Source organism: Microtus oregoni, unplaced genomic scaffold (assembly GCF_018167655.1).
Source record: "Microtus oregoni isolate MIOR12 unplaced genomic scaffold, Mior012 000071F_ref0000514, whole genome shotgun sequence".
Lineage (NCBI taxonomy): Eukaryota > Metazoa > Chordata > Mammalia > Rodentia > Cricetidae > Microtus > Microtus oregoni.
The window spans coordinates 1,178,401-1,200,921 of NW_024543978.1; the positions used below are offsets into that span (position 1 = coordinate 1,178,401).

The window sequence follows — 22,521 nt, forward strand, 5'->3', positions numbered from 1 at the left end:
TGGCAAAACACCCATGCTCATAAAGGAGTTTCTTCCTGGGCCTCTGAGGTGGCTCATTGAGTAAAGGCGCCTGTCACAAAACTAATGACCTTAGTTTGATCTTCAGATCCCACGTGATAAAAGGAGGGACACGTGTGTGCACCTCTACACACACACACAAACGCACAAAATAAGCATTTTAAGGACATAATTTGTGCCTCATTAAATAGACATTTTGACCTTTTTTATGTTTTATTTTAAGGTATTTGTCGGGGGGGGGGGGGTAATGTGTACAGTGCCCTCAGAGGTCAGAAGTCTAAGTTACAGGTGGTGAGCTGCCTGACATGGTCTTCTGTAAAAGCATTCTAGGCCATATTTCCAGCCCCTTTCTAACTCTAGTTATCATTTGGGACCTGCACATGTTTTCTGTAGGAGGCATGTTGGTCTGAAGCTCCCATGTATACAGAGTTTGTCAGGACAGTAGTTAAGGGGGAGATGGGTTTGTATAGTTCACGTAAACAAAGACAGGGTCTTACTATGTAGCCTGCGCTGGCCTAGAATTTGAGAATCTGCTGCCTTCCTTTTCCAAGTACTAGAATTGTATTAAAGATGTCACCATGCATAGCTTACGAAGAAAAAAAATATGTTTTATTCATATCAAAAATGTTGTTAGAGGGGCTGGAGAAATGGCTCAGAGGTTAAGAGCATTGCCTGCTCTTCCAAAGGTCCTGAGTTCAATTCCCAGCAACCACATGGTGGCTCACAACCATCTGTAATGTGGTCTGGTGCCCTCTTCTTGCCTGCAGGCATACACACAGAATATTGTATACATAATAAATAAATATTAAAAAAATATTGTTAGAGCCAGTCATAGTGGTTAGACTTTGTTGTGCCTTTAGTCTTAGCACTGGGAGGCATAAGCAGGTAGTTCCCTGAATTCTGGGTCAGCCAGAGTTAGTGAGACATCCTCTCAAGAAAAGAAAAGAAAAGAAAAAAGAAAAAGAAAAAAACACTGCTAGTGTCTTGATCACAGTAGCCATCAATGCCATCAGTAGATCTGTCACAGTGCTCAATACTAGTGTTGGCGTGTATATTGTCTGAAGTCACCTGTTTCATTCTGCAGGTCGTAGAGGCTCCTGGTGCTGCTAAGTGCATTGGCCCTGGGTGTTCCAGTGTAGCACAGCCTGACTCAGTGTACTGCAGTAATGATTGCATTCTCAAACACGCTGCAGCTACTATGAAATTTCTAAGTTCAGGTAAAGAACAAAAACAAAAACCCAAGGAGAAGGTCAAGATGAAGCCAGAAAAGTTCAATCTTCCAAAATGCAGTGTTCAGGTAAGCTGACGAAAGTTACCTTCAGGACAATTGAAACAGAAAGTGTTTGAAAGTACTCTTCATAGATTTGTTGGTGTTTGCATGAGGGGTGCAGGGAACAACAGATGTCAACAAAATCTAGATCACATTTTTCTTATCTGTCTTCCCCATTTGCTGAGGACATGAATATAGTAAAACGAGCATGTGGCTGTTGGTTTTTTTGTTTTGTTTTTCAAGCCAGGGTCTCACTGTGTAGACCAGGATGGCCTCAAACTCACAGAGATCCTCCTGCTTCTGCCTACTGAGTGCTTGGGTCTAAAGGCGTGTACCACTGCTGCCTGGCCGGTCCTAGGATTTCTACATATCCAATGGGGAGAGTGTTTCTTTTGTTTTAAAGGCAGTTCTGTAGCCAGGCAGGCCTTGAACTTGGTTTTCTTTCCTTAGCCCCCACTCAGCTGGGATTACAGTCCTGTGCCGTCAAGCCTGACTGGGTTTTTTTGTTTTAGTTTGTTTTTCAAGGCTGTCATCTTGCATCTTTGAACTCCCAGAAAAGTAGTTGCTTTATACAGTGCAGGGGGCAACAGTGCAGAGCACTGGAGTCTGGCCACAGGGAATGCCAGTGCCATCTCTTCTCTACACGTCCTCATGCCCACGTGCAGGCCCTTTTCAATTTGTTTTTAGTTTATTTTGCTGTTTTGCCGAGAGGGGTTCACGCCTCCACTGGGTTACAGACCAGTCTGTGTCAGGAACGACGACATTACCCAGATGTTAGGTGGGAGTGCTAAGGGTTATTGGGTGTGTAGACATAGCCATATGGAACCACAAGATTCTAAAGGGTCTTCAGGTGCCAAAATAAAAATAAAAAGCAGCATCATGTCTCTAATTGGTCACTGAAGCAGAGGTGTCACTTCAGACCTTAATAATTGGGATTTCACTGATTATCCAGGTGGGGATTAAAATCTCTTCTGTGCACAAGAGACTAGCTTCAGAAAAAAAAGAAAATCCAGTGAAGAAAGTGATGGTGGCTCCTAGGAGTGAAGCTTCAGGGAAGGAGATAACCTGCGAAAGCACCACCCCATCCTGGGCGAGTGACCACAACTACAATGCTGTGAAGCCCGAGAAGCCCGAGAAGCCTGAGAAGCCCACTGCTCTCTCACCCACCCTATTGAGTAAATGTACGTATCACCCGAAGGCTGGCTTCACAGGCCCCTCCCATCGTCTGGATGGCTGCTTGGGGCTGTCTAGGAATGGAATCATGGGTAAACTGGTAGCTAGCTGCTCATGGCCAGCCAGAAACAAATGCCAATTTGCCTCTGGACCCCAGGTATTCCTGTCTAGCCTGTGGAGCTTCTCTGGGTGTTTCCTAAAGAGCTGTGTAGGTCTCACATTGGAGGCAATTCCTCATTTCAGTTTCAGGCTTTGGTAAGTATTTTCACTGCTCTCAAGATGGGACTACATCAGTACACTTTTCAGATTCCAGGCTCAGTGCTGTGCAGACACCAATGTCTCCCAGGACGGCTCTGCACAGTCTACACATTACCTATTTTCTGCACACGTAGACATCATTGCTTGTCTATAGCAAAAACTTTTTTTTTTCCAGGAGCTAGGACATTTGAAAGGACAGGTAGATAATTTGCTTATGTCTGTTTCACACACTACATACCTACATGACAAACAGATTCACAGTTTGAAGGTCATTCATCATTGCTGCTCAGACCCTAATGTGAGCAATTATGTTAACTTTTATACTGAGGTAGTGTCCTCATCAAAGAGAGAATTGTGGGTAGTGGCTTCCAGGTTCCTTTTATAGATGTTTAGATTAGTAGTCTGCCCCAAGATTTCAAATAATTGTAATGGCAATAGTTTGAGTAAATTTTTGGAAACCCTGGATTAGATCACAGAATTTGAAGCCATTCTTGGTTCATAGCCCCCTGCTCTACAAGGTACACTGTGCAGTGGTTTCAAGTGAATTCTCAGTTGTGTTCTTGATAGTGTTTGTTCCATCTTTGCCCACCCTCAGCCCAAGATAGGGGCTCTTATAGCCCAGGCTAGCTGTAAATTTGTTGTGAAGCTGAGGATGACTTTGAACTTGTGATCTTCCTGCCTCCACCTGTAAAGAGTGTTAGGATATACAGGCACGCACCTGATTTATGTTCTGGGGCGTGAACTTGGGGCATATTAGTGAAGCAGTCTACCAGCTGAGCCACATTCCTAGCCCATGATCTTCCTGTATTTACTTCCTGAGTGCTGGGATTACAGGCATGTGGTGTTGGGGGTCAAACCCAGGACTTCATGCATGACTAGGTAAGTGCTACTGACCAGTCTGTACCCTAACCCATTAGTGCATTTGTAACCTTTACAAAGTATCACACTCTGAATTTCACATGTATAAACGTGCTACAGTTCTTATTAGCCCTTTAGCAAGTTCACTAAGGGAGGGACCTCTTGCAGGTAGGTTCACAAAATGAGAATGCAGCTTTGCATGGAGTTGTGGGTCCAGAGTTGAGATGAGAATGTTGAGTCTAGGTTGCAGAGTGAAAACCAGTCTCTAGGGCAAGGAGGAGGGAAAGGAATGTGAAAGAGCCAAGAACAGGAGTAAATTGGTGCACCCCGCTGTTTTATGGCAGCCCCTGTGCACTTCAGGCAATCCAGTAGTGAGTTTTTATGTTTGCAGAGGACATGTCTGGTCTCAGGTGTTGAGTTACAGCATCTCTACAGCAGCAGCATGGTGAGCCAGTGAGTAGTAGACTTAGAGCCAAGCATACCTCTCAGACGGGGAAAGGCCCGCCACCTGTAGGGCTCACGTGCTTCTTAAGTGTCTGTCGACCTAACAATAAAGGACAGAAACCTGGGGCCTGAAGAGTGACAACAACTCGGTTCACCTTTATTGTGAGCCGGAATGGGAAAGCTGCTCTTGACCTCTAGTTTCAGTTTCAGACCCTGGTAAGTATATTGCCTGTGTGACATCATAGAAGTTTCTGTGTCCTGGAGAGAGAGTATATTGGTGAGGGAGATGGAGAATAGTGGACCTAAGATCAGAGTGCTGTCTTCTGTCTCCCTTCCGCGACATTGGGAGAGATGGAAGGCTTCCCAGGGGTCGACAAGGTGACCAGTTTATTTTTGTTTTGAGACAGTTTCTTTATGTAGCCTTGGCTGTCCTGGAACTTAGTCTGTACACCAGGCTGGCCTCGAACTCAAGAGATCCACCTGCCTCTCCCGAGTGCTGGGACTAAAGGTGTGTGCCACCACTGCCCGGCTGGTTACCAGTTTCTCTTCTCAGGTTCTTCTCTGTCCTGTCTCGCCTTGTCTTCCACATTGGCACTTTAGTAGAGCTGATAGGCTCCAGGTGCAGGAAGGTGGGACAAGTTAACTGATTACTCTTTCCAACAAACCAGCATCTCAAAGTTGACCGGCATTCAAAATACAGCATGCATTAGGGACATGTTTCTGAACCAGTTGCCTGTCCCCCCCCCCCCCCCCGTATTCCACAAATATTATCTTCCAAACATTAAGAAGAAGAGTGGTGTCATCAGTGGGGAGCAATGTCCCTTCTGTCTCTTGCTGTCAAACAGGGCCTGGCCCCTTTGACCCTTCTTGCCCTGCCTGCACAGTGGTAAGGCACCACCACACAGTCCACAACTGTCTCAAGGACTCTGGCCCTGTCTCCCACTGCCTGTGTGCAGAACACATATGAGGGGTTGGGGAGGGACTGGGGGTGGGGTGGGGTACAAAGTGAAACCAATGCTGGGAACACATCCTCCAATCTGCTGAATGGATGCTCACCATGTTCACTGACTGAGAAGACTGCATGGCAGAGCCAAGCCCTGCTGCCGCCGCCCTCTAGGTGGATGCAAGCAGGCAGCATGCTGCCCTGCACAGGAAGCCACTCCTCCACATGCAGGTGATTCCATTTCACGCACAGTTGTTCCTCTTTTTTTTTTCCCTAGGATATCTGTACAATTATAGAAACAGTTGTCATTTTTAAAATACCTAAAGATCCTGATATTGCTGTTATACCCTCCTTTGTTTCCTTCTGTTTCTTATTTTCACTGACACCTCCCATTGTCAGGGGAGGGAAGTGGGCTAAACACTTGCCTAAAATATTCTTGGCTTATTAGTTTTGAAACAGAATTTGGCATTTATACTTATGCTCAATTAATATTTTGGATTCATTAAATGGCTCATCAAGTGACTTAAAACACTGGGTGTTTGAATAGGTCTTGACATGACAACACTGCATCTGGCTGGGGGGATTAATAGAAAACCCCAGCTGCCTATAAACCCACATCTTGGGGATTGACTGCATTCTACCCATGTGGAAACATTTTTCTTGTTGACGCCTGCATCCTGCACAGGCGACTAGGTAGGGAGTGGATGGAGCAGGGAGAAGTAGGTTTTTACCAGGTTGTCTCAAGGTGTGGGCTCCAGAAGCACATGTGATAGGATCATGAAGGACTAATTCTCTAGTATATGGAGGGAACTGGAAACCTAAGGGTGGACCTGTGTTTTATCAGCTGTATGAGCCGTTTATTTGTCTCCTCCAGAGTTGTTAGTGGCAATAAAATGGGGATTAGGGAGGCAGCTTTCACATCTAAAAGCCCCTCCCAAAACAAAATTTGTACCAAGGGGGTTAAACTTGGGCAGTCATTTTATAATATACAGAGAGCAGAAACTTACTGGGTTGTCAGTTAAATTCTTTTGGTATTTTAAATCATTTTACTTTTTATAAATCTTTTAAAAGCCGACTATTAAAAATTGGATCATAGCACTAACCTGAACCTGCCAAATGAACCCCTAAGAATACCATGTCTGTCCTGCAACTGTCCCTGTGTGTGTCCTTCACCTCTCTGAATTACCTTCCTGTGGATCCCAGGGGTAACACTCCAAGAAAATCCTTTTGATTGCATTGCTGCTATCAAGAGTACAAAGGTCACCTCTGAAGAAGCCTGCCACGACTCATCATTAGTATATTATTAGTCTGTATAGAGTGGTAAAATGCTTTTGCTACACACTGACATGCACGCAGTTGCTCTGTTAGGGTCCAAAAGTTAGAGAGTGAACGTGAAAGATCAGATTTTTTTGCTGCTTTAATGAGGGTTTGGGCAACATTGATTTGCCACAAACCTGGACGAGTTCGGCAAGAACCTAAGGTAATGTTGCACTCTCTTCGCCTGTTCTCAGCTGCGCCTCCAGCTTTGGATCCTTATGGTGTAGAGGGTCCAAGGAAGGCACATGGACTATTTCTAACATGTTCCTGTCTTACTGGATTCAGTAAACAATAGGTACAAAGATATAATGGTTAAAATGGACTTTATTGAAGTCATCTGTGCCAGTGTTTGGAGAAATCTGAGAAACAGCAGCTCAGTTTCCACATAGCTGGGCAAGACAACACCTACATGGCCTTCACCAACTGCATTCCAGTGACTTAATATATAACATTACTATGCCAATGTGATTTAAGTTAAAATTTTCAAGATACTAAGTGAAATGATTAAGATAATTTGCAAGTTTCTTAGACTTGGTCTCTGCACTAAGATGGAAGTTAAATACTGGACATCAGTAAGAAATAAAAATTTGATTTTCATTCTCCCGAACATAGCAGCTGGATGTGGACCTCTACAGAGTCATTGTAGTCACAGTGGGCAACCAAGGAGCATCTCTGACGTAGCCTGTGCTGCTTTTGTCCAGATCTTATATAAAAGTACCTGCTTTTAAAAAGATAATTTGTTTTTGAGATGGTTTCAATACCCCTGGTCACCTCTCCCTCGGTCCTGCCTCGGCCTCTATAAAGGGTGTTAATTTGAAGATACTTCAACATGTTTAGGGAGCAACAGCAGAAACATTTCCACTTGCTACTGCCATCTTGACGGGAAGAGGTGCAATGACACAATGGGAAATCCACAGCTAAGGAGCAGAATTCAACTTGGTGCTGCTTATGGTCACTCCACAAAGCAGTTCTCTTAAGGTGCTGGAGGTGAAATACCTGCATGGGGACAAGCTTAGCAGCCTCCTGCAAGGACAGTCACCAGACAGGGTGTCTGGGGGGGTGGGGGTGGTTGGCACTCTGTAGATTTGACACACCTTCCCTGTGTGTGGACCCTACTCCCTGTTAGGCTTCAACATACAGTTCCAGGGTTCTGCCTGGGAAGGACATAAGCCCAGAGTTTGTCCCCCAATTCCTTTCTCCTTACTTCCACTGTGGGTCACTACTGCCATCTGGTGGCCAGCAGTGCTATAGCCTTGCTAATGAACCCATGGTGTGATGAGAGTACAGCTGTTGTGAGCCTGTGCATAGCATCCGCAGGTACTCCATCAAACTTGAAACAACTTAGTTTCCAATACAAAGAACTGGCCTTAGCAGCGGTTCCCCTAAGATAGTGGTCAACAACAGCACTGGAAACAAACAACCTTCTTCCTGCTACTCAGTGTTACTCAGTGCCTTCTTACCCCACAAGAGGGCAGAGAAGGATGTTAGAATGTCTCAGCTAGCGGGGTGGGAATGTGAATGGGAACTCAGCACCAGATATGGCTCTTTGCTGGCCAGCAGAGAAAACACACAGAAGTTGTAACAACCACTTTTTATACAGTATATAGCTAAAAGTGAGTCTGGGGCTGAGGAAGTGACTTGATTAAGGCACTGGTTTTAAACCCAGGAGTTGGGGAAGGGAATGGAACAAGGATTTACAAATTTATTGCTCTACTCAGAAATGAAAGTGAATCTCTGCTGCTGGCATTGTAGCAGTTGCTGCTCTAAATCAGCGTCACTGCTTTTTCTGTCTCTAGGGATTAGAGGAGCATGTCAGTTCCTTGAGCAGTGGTAGAGCATGACTTTTGCCAGGTTTGACCCCCTCCGAAAGTGTCAAGGTGCTGATTGGCAGATGACTAGTGACACCCATCATTTGTGCGACATATTTGCCAATCTATAATTATATAACATGGCCTTTTACACACTGCTGGAAGTATCACTAAAGGGTCTTGACTTTTTTACCTTAAATGGGCAAAAACAACTGGACCTGTAAGTCTGCAGTGATGGTTAGTGATGAGTGACATTTAGGTATCCCTGCTCTTAGGTCACCAACTGCGTCCTGGAAGTATTAGAAATAGCTAGAATGCAGTCAGACCGAGAGAGATTGGATCTGTGGTTTTGAGGTTCACATTTGTAACCAGAAGCAAGAAAATGCTATCAGGTGTTTGAGACTATGGAGAGGCTTTGTTGAGCTGGCAGTGCCTTTTACAGAGGGGAAGACAGCTGGCTTTAGGTCCTGCTTTTGTTACCACTTCACTGTTGTGGTCTTAAATGGCTGGCAATCCAATGCACGTTTATTATAGTCCAGTGTCAGTGCCTTATGTAGCGCTTGGTCCTTACTGTTCTCAAAGGAATCTGTACTTTTTATATTTTTCTCCATGTAACACAGCAGCCAGACATGCAGGTGAATTGCTGAACCCCCTGGAGCTGAGAGTTAGCAATAAGACACCCACTGCCGAGTCCTTGGACTTTGACCTTGGCTAAGAATGTGCTCTCTTCTAATAAACCAATTGTCTTACACACTGTGTTATAAAAACAGGTTCTTGACCAAAAAAAAAATTTAGTATATTCCTTTGTTGAGAGTGTGATCCTAATTTCTGTTTTGTACAGATCTGCCTCTGGATATTTTCTGTCCTCATCTAGAAAAATGCAGTTTTGGTAGATGTGACTTCACTCTGCAGAGCCCCTAAAGTGCTTTAAGGCTGGGGTTTGGTGTCATCCTGAGAACACTTGCAACAAAGGGCCATTGAGGTGAAATTGGAAGGGTTTCAGATGAAATGCAAGACTTGAGTCTTCTAGGTTTTTTAGTACCACTTTGTAATTGGCCATATGGCAGTGGTACAGGCTACCAACAATAGGGTGGTAGCCAGGTCTGGCAGGGTTTGGTGGGGCCCCTAGAACCTAGAGTAGTTTGTTGAAATGAGCTTTCCTTGTATATGGGGTCTCCACTCTTCCTGAGCTCTCTGGGCTCCCTGGAAACAGAAGGTGGGAAGTAATCACCTATGATCTTGAAATCATGCTTCAGGGATAGCTGGAACTGCCTGTGTAGTGTGGGTTTTGCCAGCACACACTGTTTAGATTGCCTGTCTAAATGAGCCATCTCATAGTTCCTTGCCTGACAAGACGGCAGCCCTGAGCCACATGTTTCTTTGCCTTTTTGACCTCTTGTGCCACTGGTCATCGTGTTGGACAAACACCAGGTTGTCATTTTACCATGCTGACTGAATTGAGGAGAGGGGTTGGAGGTTTGGCGTCTGATGTTCATTGCTTCCTTCTCTCAAAAAAAGGAGTCAGTTCTGATTTCATTTCATGTGACCTCTATGCAGACGTGCAGGTGAAATGCTAAATACCCTGGGAGCTGAGAGTTGTTAGGAATAGACAGCCACTGGAGTCTTTCTGTTTTGGTATCTGACTTGTGGTGTGAAAATCGGTTGACTGATCTTCCCTGTATTGCAGACGTCACTGGTCTGTATTTTTATCAATTGTGTCTCCAGGGGACTCCTGCAGAGGGATGGTGAAGTAATGTGTGTTCCCTGTGCTAAAGGAAGGTGTCAGTCTCCAGGGTACTAAGGGGTGACTGTTCGTGGGTGAGAGTTTGTCTGATACTCCCCTTGAAATTTTTTTTAATTCAAGTTTATACAAAAATACCTTGACTTGTTAATAAAAATTATCCTGTAAATCTGCTCTATTTTGATGGGAAGCCTGTACTTTAGTTTTAGAGCTTAGCTAGTTTGATTAATTGGAGCCTTTGATAATTGACTTGTTTAAGTAAAAGGTTTAATGTAATGAGACATCAAAGCCTTTTCTTTCTAAATAATAATCACCACCATGAAATACTGTGGGAAATCTTTCTGAATTTCAAGATTTTAAAACCTTATCTGCAAATGTGTCTGACTAAAGCCTAGGTTGCAGTGGCTCTTTCCAGGGTAGCCGTGATACAATGTCAGCCTGGTTTGTATGTGTTGCCCATGTCTTACTCTCTGCATTCTGCCTTCCAGCCATGAAGGACGACAGAAGGATGGAGGACAGAACGGTGGCAGCAGCTGCAGCCCCGAAAAAGACAGTTCCAGGTTCCTTGATGGGCAGACAGACTTCACCTAGAAATCCAGTACCAAAGAAGCTTCCTCCTTATGCTAACATGGCAGGAGCCAAACCAGCCATTATTAAGAAGCTGCCCTCAGGCTTCAAGGGTACCATCCCCAAGAGGCCATGGCCCTCGGCCACCCCTTCAGGCACTTCTTCCAGGCAGGCAGGACCAACACCTGTGACAGCTGCTTCCAAAAAGTTGCCTGGTGCTGCTGCTGTGATGGGAGTGATGAGGAAGCCAGTGGCTGCCAATGTCTCTGCAGCCTCTCCAGCCCCAGCACAGCCCAATTCACAAATTCGGCAAAACATAAGGCGCTCCTTGAAAGAGATTTTGTGGAAAAGGTGGGCTATTGTACATGCCATACCTTTTGCAGAGAAAGCATTGGTGATAGTATTCTAGATTTCCCCACTAGGCAAGTGCCCCCCGATTTATATAATCCCTCTTTTCATTCTATTCAGAGTCAATGACAGCGATGACTTAATAATGACAGAAAATGAAGTAGGAAAAATTGCCCTCCACATTGAGAAGGAGATGTTTAACTTGTTCCAGGTTACTGATAATCGTTATAAGAGCAAATATCGCAGCATCATGTTCAACCTTAAGGATCCTAAGAATCAGGTCTGTGTGCCCCCAACTAGATGTTGGGACTTTTTGACCCAGAATAGAGCCCTGCCTTCTTTTCTCTTAGCTTCACGGTGACATACCAAATCACATTTGGAGCATCCTTTCCGTCTTTGTGGGTCATCTTCTCTGCTAGAACAGATTTTTATAACTTCTCACCTTCCATTTTACTAGGTTAGCCTAAATTGCTGCAAAAATCACATGCCCATTGCCCCAAGATTAAAAGTTTTTATCCCAATTTTCAGGGATATCTGGTGGACCTTGTTTGGTTTGGTTTGATTATTTTGGGACAAGGTCTCACTGTAGCTTTGGCTGCCCTGGGTCTTGCTTTGTAGACCAGGCTAGCCTCAAACTCTTAAGAGATCCAGTTGTTTCTGCCTAAGGTGCTGGGATTAAAGGTTCAAGCAACCTTTTTTGCCTTACCCTCTCTTCCTCAGCCACATGATACGAGGCACCCTGCAGTTCTCAATGATGCCTCTCCTTTCTACTGCTGGGATTGTTTATAGTGTTCTCTCTAGACTCTGAGAACACACAATTCTGAGTTCTAGGACCAGAATCAAGTGTCTTGACTGCATCGCATGCTCCGCAATCCTATGGTAGAAGTGATACATATTCCTGCCTTTATTTCTAACTTTTTTTTGTGGGGCAAACAGCCGCACTGTGTAGCTCTGGCTGGCCTCAAGCTCAGATCCCAGTGCTGGCATTAAAGGCATGTACTATCTGGCCTTCTAACTACTGTTTTTGAGGCAGTCTTGTGCTTCTGCTTCCCAGCTGTGTATCACCTCTACTGGCTTCCAACTTTTTAAACTGGATTTCAAGTTGTGTACTTGATTTGTGATCCTGAGAAGGCATAGACTCTGCAGATGATCTTGAAGCCGGCTCTCAGTTGTACTGTTGCCTATTTCATAGTGGGTGGAGGGTATGCTTCTGCAGGGTGTGTGGTAAAAGTTGTTGGAGACTCAGGGTCTGTCCCTCTGATCTCTACTTTGCTGCTTTGTTTCTTCATACTGACCCAGAGTAAAGATAACACTAAAGACTTGGGGGTGAGGAAATGAAAGGGGCTTTTTTTTTTTCCCCCATTAGGGGCTTTTCCATCGAGTTCTTAGAGAAGAAATCTCCTTGGCAAAACTTGTCAGAATGAAACCTGAAGAACTTGTATCTAAAGAACTTTCCATGTGGACAGAGAAGCCTACAAAATCTGTGAGTGCTGAGGAGGGTGACTGCCTGAGGCCCTGGAGGTTTCATTTTTCTAGAATCAATTGAGCTATTTATAGACTGGATGAATATTCTTTCTACCTAGAACCCAAAGCTGAAGCCTTCGTATCTGTCCTTCTTGTTGTAGGTAATGGAGTCCAGAACTAAGTTGCTTACTGAAAGGAAGAAGAACACTGCTAAGCCAGAAACTATTCCTGACATGGAAGATTCTCCACCAGTGTCAGATTCAGAAGTGAGCATTTGGGATGTCCAGTGTTTACACAGAGACTAAGTCTAACATCTCTTACTTACCTGCTTTCAGGTGTCGCAAGTCACTGAGCAAGTCACTGACCTTTGAATAAGCATATACATATGCCTGGTGTAGTATTTCCCAAGTGCTTCTCTTCATTGGGACTATTTGGGTTCCTTTAGTTTTTTGAGATAATCTCTCTTCATCTGGCCTAAAATATGTCACCTCTGGAATCTGGGGATTATAGACCTGTCTTGGTGGGCTTTTTCTCCATTAATTTTTTTTGTTTTGTTTTTCGAGGCAGGGTTTTGGAATTTGTTATGTAGATCTGGGTGGCCTTGAACTCAGAGATCCACCTGCCTCCACTTCCAAGTGCCTTGGCACCACACCTGACTCTCCATTGGTTTGTGCTATTAACTTAGAGATGGATTGAATTTGGGAAGGAAATTATCTACTTGAGCCAAACATGTTCTCACTTACCTGTAATCCCAGCACTTACTAGATATGTTTTTCTCATCCTGTGGGTTGTGAGTCCTTTAAGGAGGGTAGAACACCCCTTTCATAGGGGTCATTAGATTAGATATCCTGCGTATCAGATATTTACGTTAGAATTCATAACGAGCAAAATTACAGTTATAAAGTAACACCAAAAATAATTTTATGATTAAGGGTCACCACAGCATGAGGAACCTTAATAAAGGATGGCGGCTTAGGAGGGTTGAGAACCTCTGTGCTAGATGGAGGCTGGAGGATCAGTTTTGGGGTCATCCTCTGCTACATTTCGAGACATTGTCTCAAGAAAAAAACAAAGGTAAGACCTGCTTGCTTTCAATTGTAGGAACAGCAGGAGTCAGTGAGAGCTGCCCCTGAAAAGAACATGGCTCCTCTTCTGGATGTCTTCAGCAGCATGCTAAAGGACACCACAAGTCAGCATCGGGCTCATCTTTTTGATCTAAACTGTAAAATTTGTACAGGTGAGCATAATCTAGGGCCTGAAACTTTGGCAGTGAGACAAGACTGGGCTTTGTCTAGAGTCACTCTTGTAAAGGTAGCAGTGTTCCAGCCCAGTTTAGACAAGGGTGGCTTTCTGGTGCATATGTAGCCTGGTCCCAATATCTTTTGATTAACATAAGTCATTGCCTTGAATGTGTCTTCCTCGTACCTCATACTCTTCAGGTCAGGTTCCATCACTGGAGGATGAACCAGCTCCTAAAAAGCAAAAGCTTTCAGCGTCTGCTAAGAAAGAAGACTTGAAGCCCAGGCATGACAGTTCCCCATCCGATCCAGTTCCCACCCCTGCTGATGAAGGAATTGCAGAGACATTGCCTGAAAATGCCTCTGAACCAGACCTGGAGAGTATATCTAGTCTGAACCAGGAGAGAAAATGTTTCCCTGGGCCTCCAGGTGACGGCCAGCCTGACCCCTCCCCACTGGATGGCCTCTCTCCCTGCTCTGCCTCTGGTGGCAATGGGGTGGTCACCACAGTCACTGTGTCTGGCCGAGACCCCAGGACTGCCCTGAGTGGGTCATGCACGGTCACAGCCTCCATGGCAGCCCACCTGGATAACTCTCATACTTCAGAAGCCAAACCGGACATGATAAAGCCTGCTTTGACTCCTGCAGTGGTGCCTAAGTCCATACTGGCAAAGCCGTCCTCCTCTCCTGACCCAAGATACCTGTCAGTACCACCATCACCAAATACGAGGTGTGTGTTTAGGATGGGGCCTGAGCAAACCTCAAACTCTTGCTTTAGACTGACAAGGAAGTCTGGTGATTAGATTTATCAGAAACCGGCTTCAGTATCCTTAAGATGCTCCATCTCTTGGATGCCTAATTAATATTTTGGTCTCATTCAGATCTTGAGTACAAAGTTTTTAATTAACTTAATGGCCATTGATTTGTTGCCTGAACAACTTATTTTCTTGACCAAATATCTAAGTCATTATGTCTTAAATAGTTGCTTGGTAAAGGAAGCCACTAACCTTGGGCTTCTCTTTTGCTCCCAAGTATGAAGTCATCATGGTTTGAAATATCTGTTGTACAAAAAGAAATTAACACTTTTTATGGTTTGGTTTTACAGCATTTCAGAATCACGATCCCCGCCAGAAGGAGACACAACCCTCTTTTTGTCTCGGCTCAACACGATTTGGAAAGGATTTATTAATATGCAGAGTGTAGCAAAATTTGTCACTAAGGCATATCCTGTCTCTGGGTGTTTGGATTATCTCAGTGAGGTTAGAACCAAGAAATCAATCTCTCCCACTCCCTTTCCCCTCTCCTCTCCCTCTGGGTGTGTGAGTGTGTCTTAGAGGAGTCAGGTTCATGCTGTTCCTCTGTTGTATGGCCAGAGACAGAAATGTGTACCAGCAATTGGGCATCCCAGTTCCCCGCTTAGGTGTGCTATTTCCATGTATTTGGCCTGTTTCAGCTTCTTGAACATAATATCCTTGGGAGGACGGTTTTTTTCCTTCCACCCGACTTTAGGGGACACTTCTAAAGTGGTGCTGTTTCTGTTGTGTGATCTGGTGTTTTGGGATTAAGTGTGTCAATCTGCAGCTCTGGTGTTGACTGCATGTTCTTCTTGTGTAGGATTTGCCAGACACCATCCACATCGGTGGAAGGATTGCTCCAAAGACAGTTTGGGATTATGTTGGCAAGCTCAAGTCATCCGTGTCTAAGGTACCTGCTCACAGTGTGGTCTCTTCAACAGTGGGCAATTGTGTTTGCTGAAACCTTTTTTAATTTCTCACTTTATTGGGCTAAGGTTTGAAACATCAGCTATAACTTCCTAGATGTTAAGAGTGTTGAGAAACACATCAAGGTGTGAAGCTATACCTGACTAATAGTGGTAGCCGTTTGCTTCTGACTTAGAATGGTGTGGATGTATTCAGATTTTAGTAAATACATAGGCTTTGCTTCCTAAAAATCCCTCAAGTTATCTGCAGGTGATGTGTGAGGTTTCTACTGAAAATGGTCCATAGTTTGTACCACTCACAAGAGGAGTAAACCATATAGACTGGCCTTCTAGTGTGGAGACACCAGATGGCACCTGCTGCTGCTGTGTGCTGTGATCCCCATCATCTCAAAGTCCTGGGAATGGAAGTGGCAGAGCCCAGCAGTCTGACCAGAACCTGTGTCCTTTACACCTGATGTGAATTAGTGCAGGCAGTAGATGTCACAGAACTCTAGGCAGCATGTCCCGGGGTCTGCATCTGAAGCAGGGCCGTTAGGGCAGCCCAGGTACAGCTTCCCTGTGCTCTGTTTGTCTTTCAGGAGCTCTGTCTGATTCGCTTCCACCCTGCCACAGAGGAGGAGGAGGTTGCCTACATCTCCCTCTACTCCTATTTTAGCAGCCGTGGCCGGTTTGGGGTTGTAGCGAATAACAACAGGCATGTCAAGGACCTGTACCTGATTCCACTGAGTGCTAAGGACCCCGTGCCGTCCAAACTCTTGCCCTTTGAGGGCCCAGGTAAGCAAGCACCCAGTTTCTGGGAAGTATAGGCCCAGCCAATCTCACACGGTCCTCTACACTGACACAGTCCTCTCAGGTTGTCACAGGAACATCTGCCACCTGGCCCCGGATCTAGATTAGGACAGCCAATGGAACCAAGCATGGCAGGAGATCTGGGCTCACGGCTCTAAAAGAATCTCAGTTCATGTGAAAATTGACTCTCTCCTTACAAGCAGATTGTTTGCTGTCTCAGGTCAGGGCGTTGTTCAAATGCCAGGACCAAGAACAAGACCCAGAGAGGGAGGACAGGGTTTGCCTGGATCCAGGGGTGTCTTTCACTCCAGAGAGACGGTTGCTATTACTGTTTCTGCTCTGCTCAAGGTGAACTGGCCTTTTCCATTCTAAGGTGCTTCTCCATAGGAACTGATTCCTAAGGGGTCTTGTAACAGTGCCGTGGAGAAGCATCTCAAAATGACTACTTTTCAATCACTGCACACTGTAGTAAGTCCTTTTATCTTTTCAAACTATTTAGATTTGCTCTTTCCTTGGAAGTGTTACTTAGCAGATTACATATACAGAAACACAAACTGGACTTCAGATGACATGAAGGGCTCTGGTCCAGTGATATCCTGCTCTGCTAAGCACCTTCAAGGAGTTTTCATGGCTTCAATTAGGGAATTGGCACTAGTTGCCTAAATTGGTCTCTTTTCCCCAGTGGATTAATCTTACCTAAAATCCAATGGGTTTGACATTGCTAAACATTCTTTAAAATGCTGTCATAGCAGTAGCTGATGAATGCTCCAAGCCCTGGACCCCACACCATTTGCACTGCATCTAAACTGGCTGGGATGCTGAAGGACAGCCCTCTGCCAACTACAGCCTGTTCCCAGTTCATGGCTTGAGTTCTTACCTGTACCCGCATCTCAAAATACATGCACATTAAGGTATTGGTTGGCGTCATAATACAGGGGTAAATGTTAGTGGGCGTGATGCGGTAGGGAATTGTAGTGCCCAGCACATTTCAAAAGAACACACCACTGTGGGTGGCAGAGAGTGCCCTGGAAGTGCTCGATGACAGCCATGTGAAGAGCTCTGGCCAGCATCTTCCATGACCAAGGGGAAAGAGGCTCCAGTTCTCCTGGAAGTGAAGATCCAGAAGCTGACCCTTGGCACCTGTGTGAAGAGCGCCCGGTCACTTAGATTTGTCTCAGCTCGCGGGTAGGGATTAGTGTCCATGGGTGGTGCCTGAAGTGAGGGCAGGAATTGCCCCTGGGCGCCCTCCTCTCCAGCAGAAAAGCATACCATTTATTGCAGAAGTGTGAGTTAGATCCCTTGCCTCCAGTTTGCTTAGAAAAAGCAGTGCTTCATCCTTTATACTTTCTCTCCCCATCTTCATCAGCATTACCAAATGAGGCCAGTGTTGAGAAACCTGCAGAGTACATGGGCATTGGGGTACATGAAGCCCTTACCCAAATAGGACTTGGGAGAGGTTCCCAGGAAAGAGACAACCAAAGGAATGGTACCATCCATTGTGGCTACACAGTCGTTTAGATGCAGGGTTTGGGGTAGCCAGCCAGGACAGGATAAGGCCACACTGGGCTTCCAAGCTGACAGGGGTTAGGGGTTGACATATTGTATCCCACTAAGAGATAGGCACTGCCCACCCAGACTCATGTGCAGTGGCTGGCCAGGTGGCCACACTCGCTGAGGCCGTGGCACTGAAGGCTGCACTCAAAAGACAGGCAAATTTTCCTCCACAGAAGTCATAAGTGTGTCTTGTTAAAATAAGAATTTAGAAAAGTAATGAAGTATTACCTATAGATAGACTCCTAAAGATTTTTTTTTTAACTTAAGGACTGAAAAATACAGTTTTTAATGATGTTGTTGCCACAATTACATGTGTGGTGTTTGCATACTATCAGTGCATACAGCCTTGGCCTAGGCCAGGCTTGTGGCTGGACCTGCCTTACATACTGATGGTTTGACTTGGCATTTTCTAGGTGTAGGCGTGTGAGTGTGTGTGTTTATGCTTATGTGTGCTTTATGTGTGTAAGATTGGGCTGGAGCCTTGTTCCTGTCTTATTTATTTTTCCCCCGGTACCCATAGCATGTAATCTTCCCAAAAGCCTTGGACACCTTGGGCCCCCTCAGTCAACCAATGGCCCCATCTGAGTACCAGCTACCCAACAAGCTGGGGGTCTCTCCACATACCTAGGGGCTGCATTCCCAAAGCCTTTCTCTCAATACAAAGGCTTTGCCTGTAGTCTCTGTAAGAGTGGTACAGCATTCACCTTGAGATGCTGTCCTCATAGGCTCAGGTAAAGTCAGCCCCAGGTAGTGTGGTGCAGATCCTGATGGGAGTGGAGAGGACATTACACAAGGAGCTCCTCTCCACCTGACTCAGAGCCCAGAACTTTCTGACATCGGTCTTTTGAACTCTAGTCTGACTTTAAGAATGACAAGACCTCCTTGAAAAGATGGGGGAAGCCCTTATGAAATCTTTCTAAGTGTTACAACCTAGCATCGTCTACTGTTACCTTACACTTGGCTATTCTTTAACAAGCCTCCAAGACGTGCTCACTCTGCTTAGATAGCCATGACGAAAAATACTAAATAAATTCGCTCTTGCCAACTCAAAAAAAAAAAAGAATGACAAGACCTCAAAAGTACTTAGGCCACAACTTGAGAACACCTACTGCCAGCATTTGATTCTTGGCTTAGCATGTGTAAAATTCACAGACCCAGTCAGTACATCTTGAACTGCTGTGTTTTTTTAATGACTCTAGTGCCCTTGTCTTTTGTAATGATTTTACACAAAAATACTGTTGGTCTGTTAGACACTGTTTATACCTACTATGATTACTTCAAAGGACAGCTAAAAAGCCTAGATCCTTCTGACCCCACTGTCCATCCTCTCCACACTAGTTTAGATGCTATTTTAAAGCCACCAACAGGTTCTCGGGCAACTTGTGACCTTAATCAAGGGAGCGAGCCTAGTTTATTTACAGGAAATAAACTTCCCTTCTGCCTGGCCCTGACAACACTGAGTCTGAAACCCATGTGCCTACCTCATACTCATCAGGGCTAACTGCCAGGTGGAAGAAAACCAAGGCACTTCATTTGGTTTTGGTGCCTGTTGCACTCACACCAGCATGCAGCCAGTCTCCTCTCCAAACGCCCTCAGGGAGTGTCACACTCCAGTGTCTGTGTTTACACAAAAACAGTTCAATTAGCTGGCAAGTTCTATGCTTTGAAATATTAGCAGGTAAGCACTCCAGTTTTCTTGTGTATGTATGAAAGCTTTGCATAGAAACTGTAATCAAAGTCAAATACAGTATTGAATGGAATGTACTACTTTGTCTACCTTAAATCAATAAAAATATGTCATGGAAACTGGTCATTGTTTGTTTGACTTGGAACCATGCGATAGCTAGGGCCTCTTGCCCTAGGTCTACCTCTGCTTCTTGTAAGCCAGCATAACTCTTCTGGTAGTACAGGGGCTCCCAGTGTCCTGCCAAGTGGTGCACAGCAGAGGGCATGCCGACTGACATGCTCCATGGTGTTCTTTGTACTCGGGCACTTGGAAGAAGATGGACAGCGCCCTTGTTACCCCAAGCATGCACTGGGTGCAGTGGCTTTACCCTAGTCTTACAGCTTCAGAGGCGAAGAGGGAGGACATGTGCGTGAGTGTGTGTGTGCTAAGTGGGTTGGGAAGTATTCAGTTCCCCTCATAGTTGCCAAGTGTGTCCAAGTCATACCTAAAAACACAGTTTCTGATCCAGCAGGTGTGTACATTTTGTTTTGACAGATTCAAACCATAAAAGAGTTTTCATCTAGAACATGTTGAACATACTGTTAGACTGGGGAATAGAGTTGTTGATTTGATAGGTGTGAGATCAGCAGGAGTCTACTTTGGGGAGATTCTGTTAATAAATGGGAACACTAACATGCACACCGTTCACAGCACCACCTCCCATATCTGTAGAAGCAGGTGGTTGTCTTCAGCCACATCTGCAGGCTCTGTTGCTAACATGTCTGGGTACCGGTCCCAAGAGATTAACTGGCACACCTTTTCAGTCTGGTTTATCTTCTTTCTGATACCCACTGAGTCCAAAGACTAAGTAGGCATTTGCACCTTAAAAACGGGGACAGAGGTAGAGCTTAAAGAGCTTGCCTTCATAGACACTAAACTGTGTATCCCTTGTAGTTGAAGAGCACATTTTAGCTGCATCTGCTATGTCAGATTCCCACTGCTTGTTTTGTGTAGTTGTGTGAATTAACAGCCTCTTAAGAGCCCAAAAGAGGGTGGTATGTAAGTAACTGCCATTCTGTCTAGTGCTGGCTCTTGTGGAACCCCTATCAGCACTGCAGCTGGGGTGACCATTGCTTCTCAGACCATACATCCCACACTCTGGGGAGCTGAATTCTTAACCTGATGGCTGACAAAATGCAGCAAGCCTGGAAAGTGGACCCCAAGAAACCTGGATCTCCACTGCCCCTCCTAGAGGCATCTGACCTTCGTTGACATTTCCTGTTACATGACATACCTTGCAAACACAATGGAGCAGCATCATTAACTTTGGGACATGCCCCTCACTCCTCAGCGAAGATACTTCCAAGACCTATGACGGATAATTGAATTTGATTGTTCACAAGATGCTGCTGCTTCCAGGGTACTAGCTATGGTTGGATTTGGGTGGGTGGTTTTTTGTTTTTTTGTTTTTTTTCTTCTTTGTCTTATTTTGTTTTGGCTTGGTTTTGCCTCAGGCTGTCCTGGAACTCACCAAATAGTCTTAAGTTGGCCTTGAACTCATGAAGATCTGACCTCATACATATGAGCCACCATTCCTCGTGGATATTTATGTAGTTGTAGGTATACTTGAGACAGGCAATAAGGGTTGTTTCAGAATAGGGCTGTGTATTCTGGGGAGGTTAGCCAGAAATTTAGAGAACACGGACCAGTCTTGGAGCCCTGCAGTATGCACATGGATAACCAGGTGATTAGAAACAGCTGCTAGTGAGATGCCGTTCTAGGCAGCCTAGTGAGCGCACAGCCAGCATGAACTCAGCTTGAACAGCTACCAGCTTACTGTGGATGCTGGAGTACCCTGCTGTGCTGGGACACAGTACCCTGGACCACCTGAGTTTTGGTTGCAGTGGAAGCAGGAGTCTAATACAGTAGAGGACCCATCTGCAAATTGGGTGGTCTGGAAGTCCTTTCGGAGTGAGGCAGAAAGTCCTCTGTCTAGCAGTAGTGACCCACGTTAAATTGCCAACCCTGCCTCCTTACACCAGGACCCCCAGCCTTTATTTAGCACCGTGTTCCTTTACAACCCCACACCCCCAGCCAGTTTCCTAGTGTCAGATTCTGAAAAGAGCCTGGTTTACAGAGCTGTCCAGTAAAACTTCAGCTTGTGGCTCAAATGTTCCGACAAGTTTTTGTGACTCAAACTTGTAAGCTCTGGCCATTTTCTACAGGTTCTTCCAGAAAGCCTAAAACCCTGGTTTAGCAATTAATCCAAACTATAGATGTTAAGCTTAATAGTATCCAGGAAGCAGCTAGCAGCTACCGTTTTAAGTTTAAAAGCCCCTTAATTTTTCCTTAGAACTTGATAGCCTTCCACACATTCTGAGTGCTCCGTGGAATCTGCCTGCGCCTTTTTTGTCTTCTTCCCCTACTGCCTAGCTCTTTTCTCTGAAACACTAGGCAGTTACAACACTATTTAGTTTTTATGCGTCCCTCCAAGAAGCAGGGGACTGGCGCAGAGATTCCTGAAAAGAGGGAGAGGAGGTCTAGGTGTGGGGGCTGGGTGGTCAGCTCTCAGTGGCTGGCCCAGTCTGACCTCCATTCCCCATTGTGTGCTAAGCCTTACTGGAATTTAGGATTTGTAACACCCTTCAAACTAACTATATAACAGTGTCTAGAAGCAGTAGTTTACAGTAGCTTAAAACAAGTAAAATCTTTGGTAGTGATTAAAAATTGCTTAAAAATCATACAATTGTATTTTTATAACAGTAAATTGAATAGTGTGGTCAGATTGATAGCTTGTTTCGTTTTACCTTTTGTGCTCTACCCCCCACCCGTGCCCAGCACCCCTGCCCACGCTACTAGTTTGGAGACTAGACTTTTCATTGTTTTGTTCTACATACAGAGGATTGGGAAGCAGCACTGAAAACTGGCATTCCTGAGCTGACTTGGCCACACTGTCTTAGAGAGGTCCTTGCCTTTAAGAGCAGTGTGCCTTGAGTCTCCCTAGTGCTTCCTCCCTGGGGTGTGTTCCTTACCACCATTTGCAGATGCCCTGTGCTTCACTGATTCACAGGAGTGTTTATGAAGACTTGAGTAGTAGGTGACCCTAAACTCACAATCCTGCTGCTGCTGGTGCGTCTCAAGTTCCAGGCCAGCAGTTGTGCCGCCATCCACGGCCCAGTAGGAATGTGATACGTCAATGCCCAGTAAATTTTGTTTTAAATTGAGCTTTATTTTCTCATTACTATAATTCTGACACTAAATTCACTGCCATTGTTCATTTTAGTTTTAGTTGAATTGGTCCCTAACTATTTGCTAACTTAGTATATTTAACGTAACCTGTGCAGC

The 22,521-nt window shown here is 45.1% G+C and overlaps 1 protein-coding gene across 5 annotated transcripts in view; it reads left to right on the forward strand.

Annotated features, from left to right (window-relative positions):
- The window catches only part of Dido1 (death inducer-obliterator 1), a 54,714-nt gene that overhangs the window by 26,604 nt on the left and 5,589 nt on the right, over window positions 1–22,521 (forward strand). For 2 of the 5 annotated variants that reach the window (XM_041641937.1, XM_041641938.1), the window contains exons 6-16: window positions 1,103–1,315; window positions 2,241–2,469; window positions 10,319–10,748; window positions 10,866–11,025; window positions 12,112–12,228; window positions 12,371–12,475; window positions 13,311–13,446; window positions 13,649–14,177; window positions 14,553–14,706; window positions 15,062–15,151; window positions 15,746–15,941. In XM_041641937.1, coding sequence (XP_041497871.1) covers window positions 1,103–1,315; window positions 2,241–2,469; window positions 10,319–10,748; window positions 10,866–11,025; window positions 12,112–12,228; window positions 12,371–12,475; window positions 13,311–13,446; window positions 13,649–14,177; window positions 14,553–14,706; window positions 15,062–15,151; window positions 15,746–15,941 — 2,359 coding nt within the window. Of the gene's footprint in view, window positions 1–1,102; window positions 1,316–2,240; window positions 5,196–6,035; window positions 6,995–10,318; window positions 10,749–10,865; window positions 11,026–12,111; window positions 12,229–12,370; window positions 12,476–13,310; window positions 13,447–13,648; window positions 14,178–14,552; window positions 14,707–15,061; window positions 15,152–15,745; window positions 15,942–22,521 lie in introns of those variants that run through there. The other 3 variants (XR_005973394.1, XM_041641940.1, XM_041641939.1) reach the window with 3 other exon arrangements.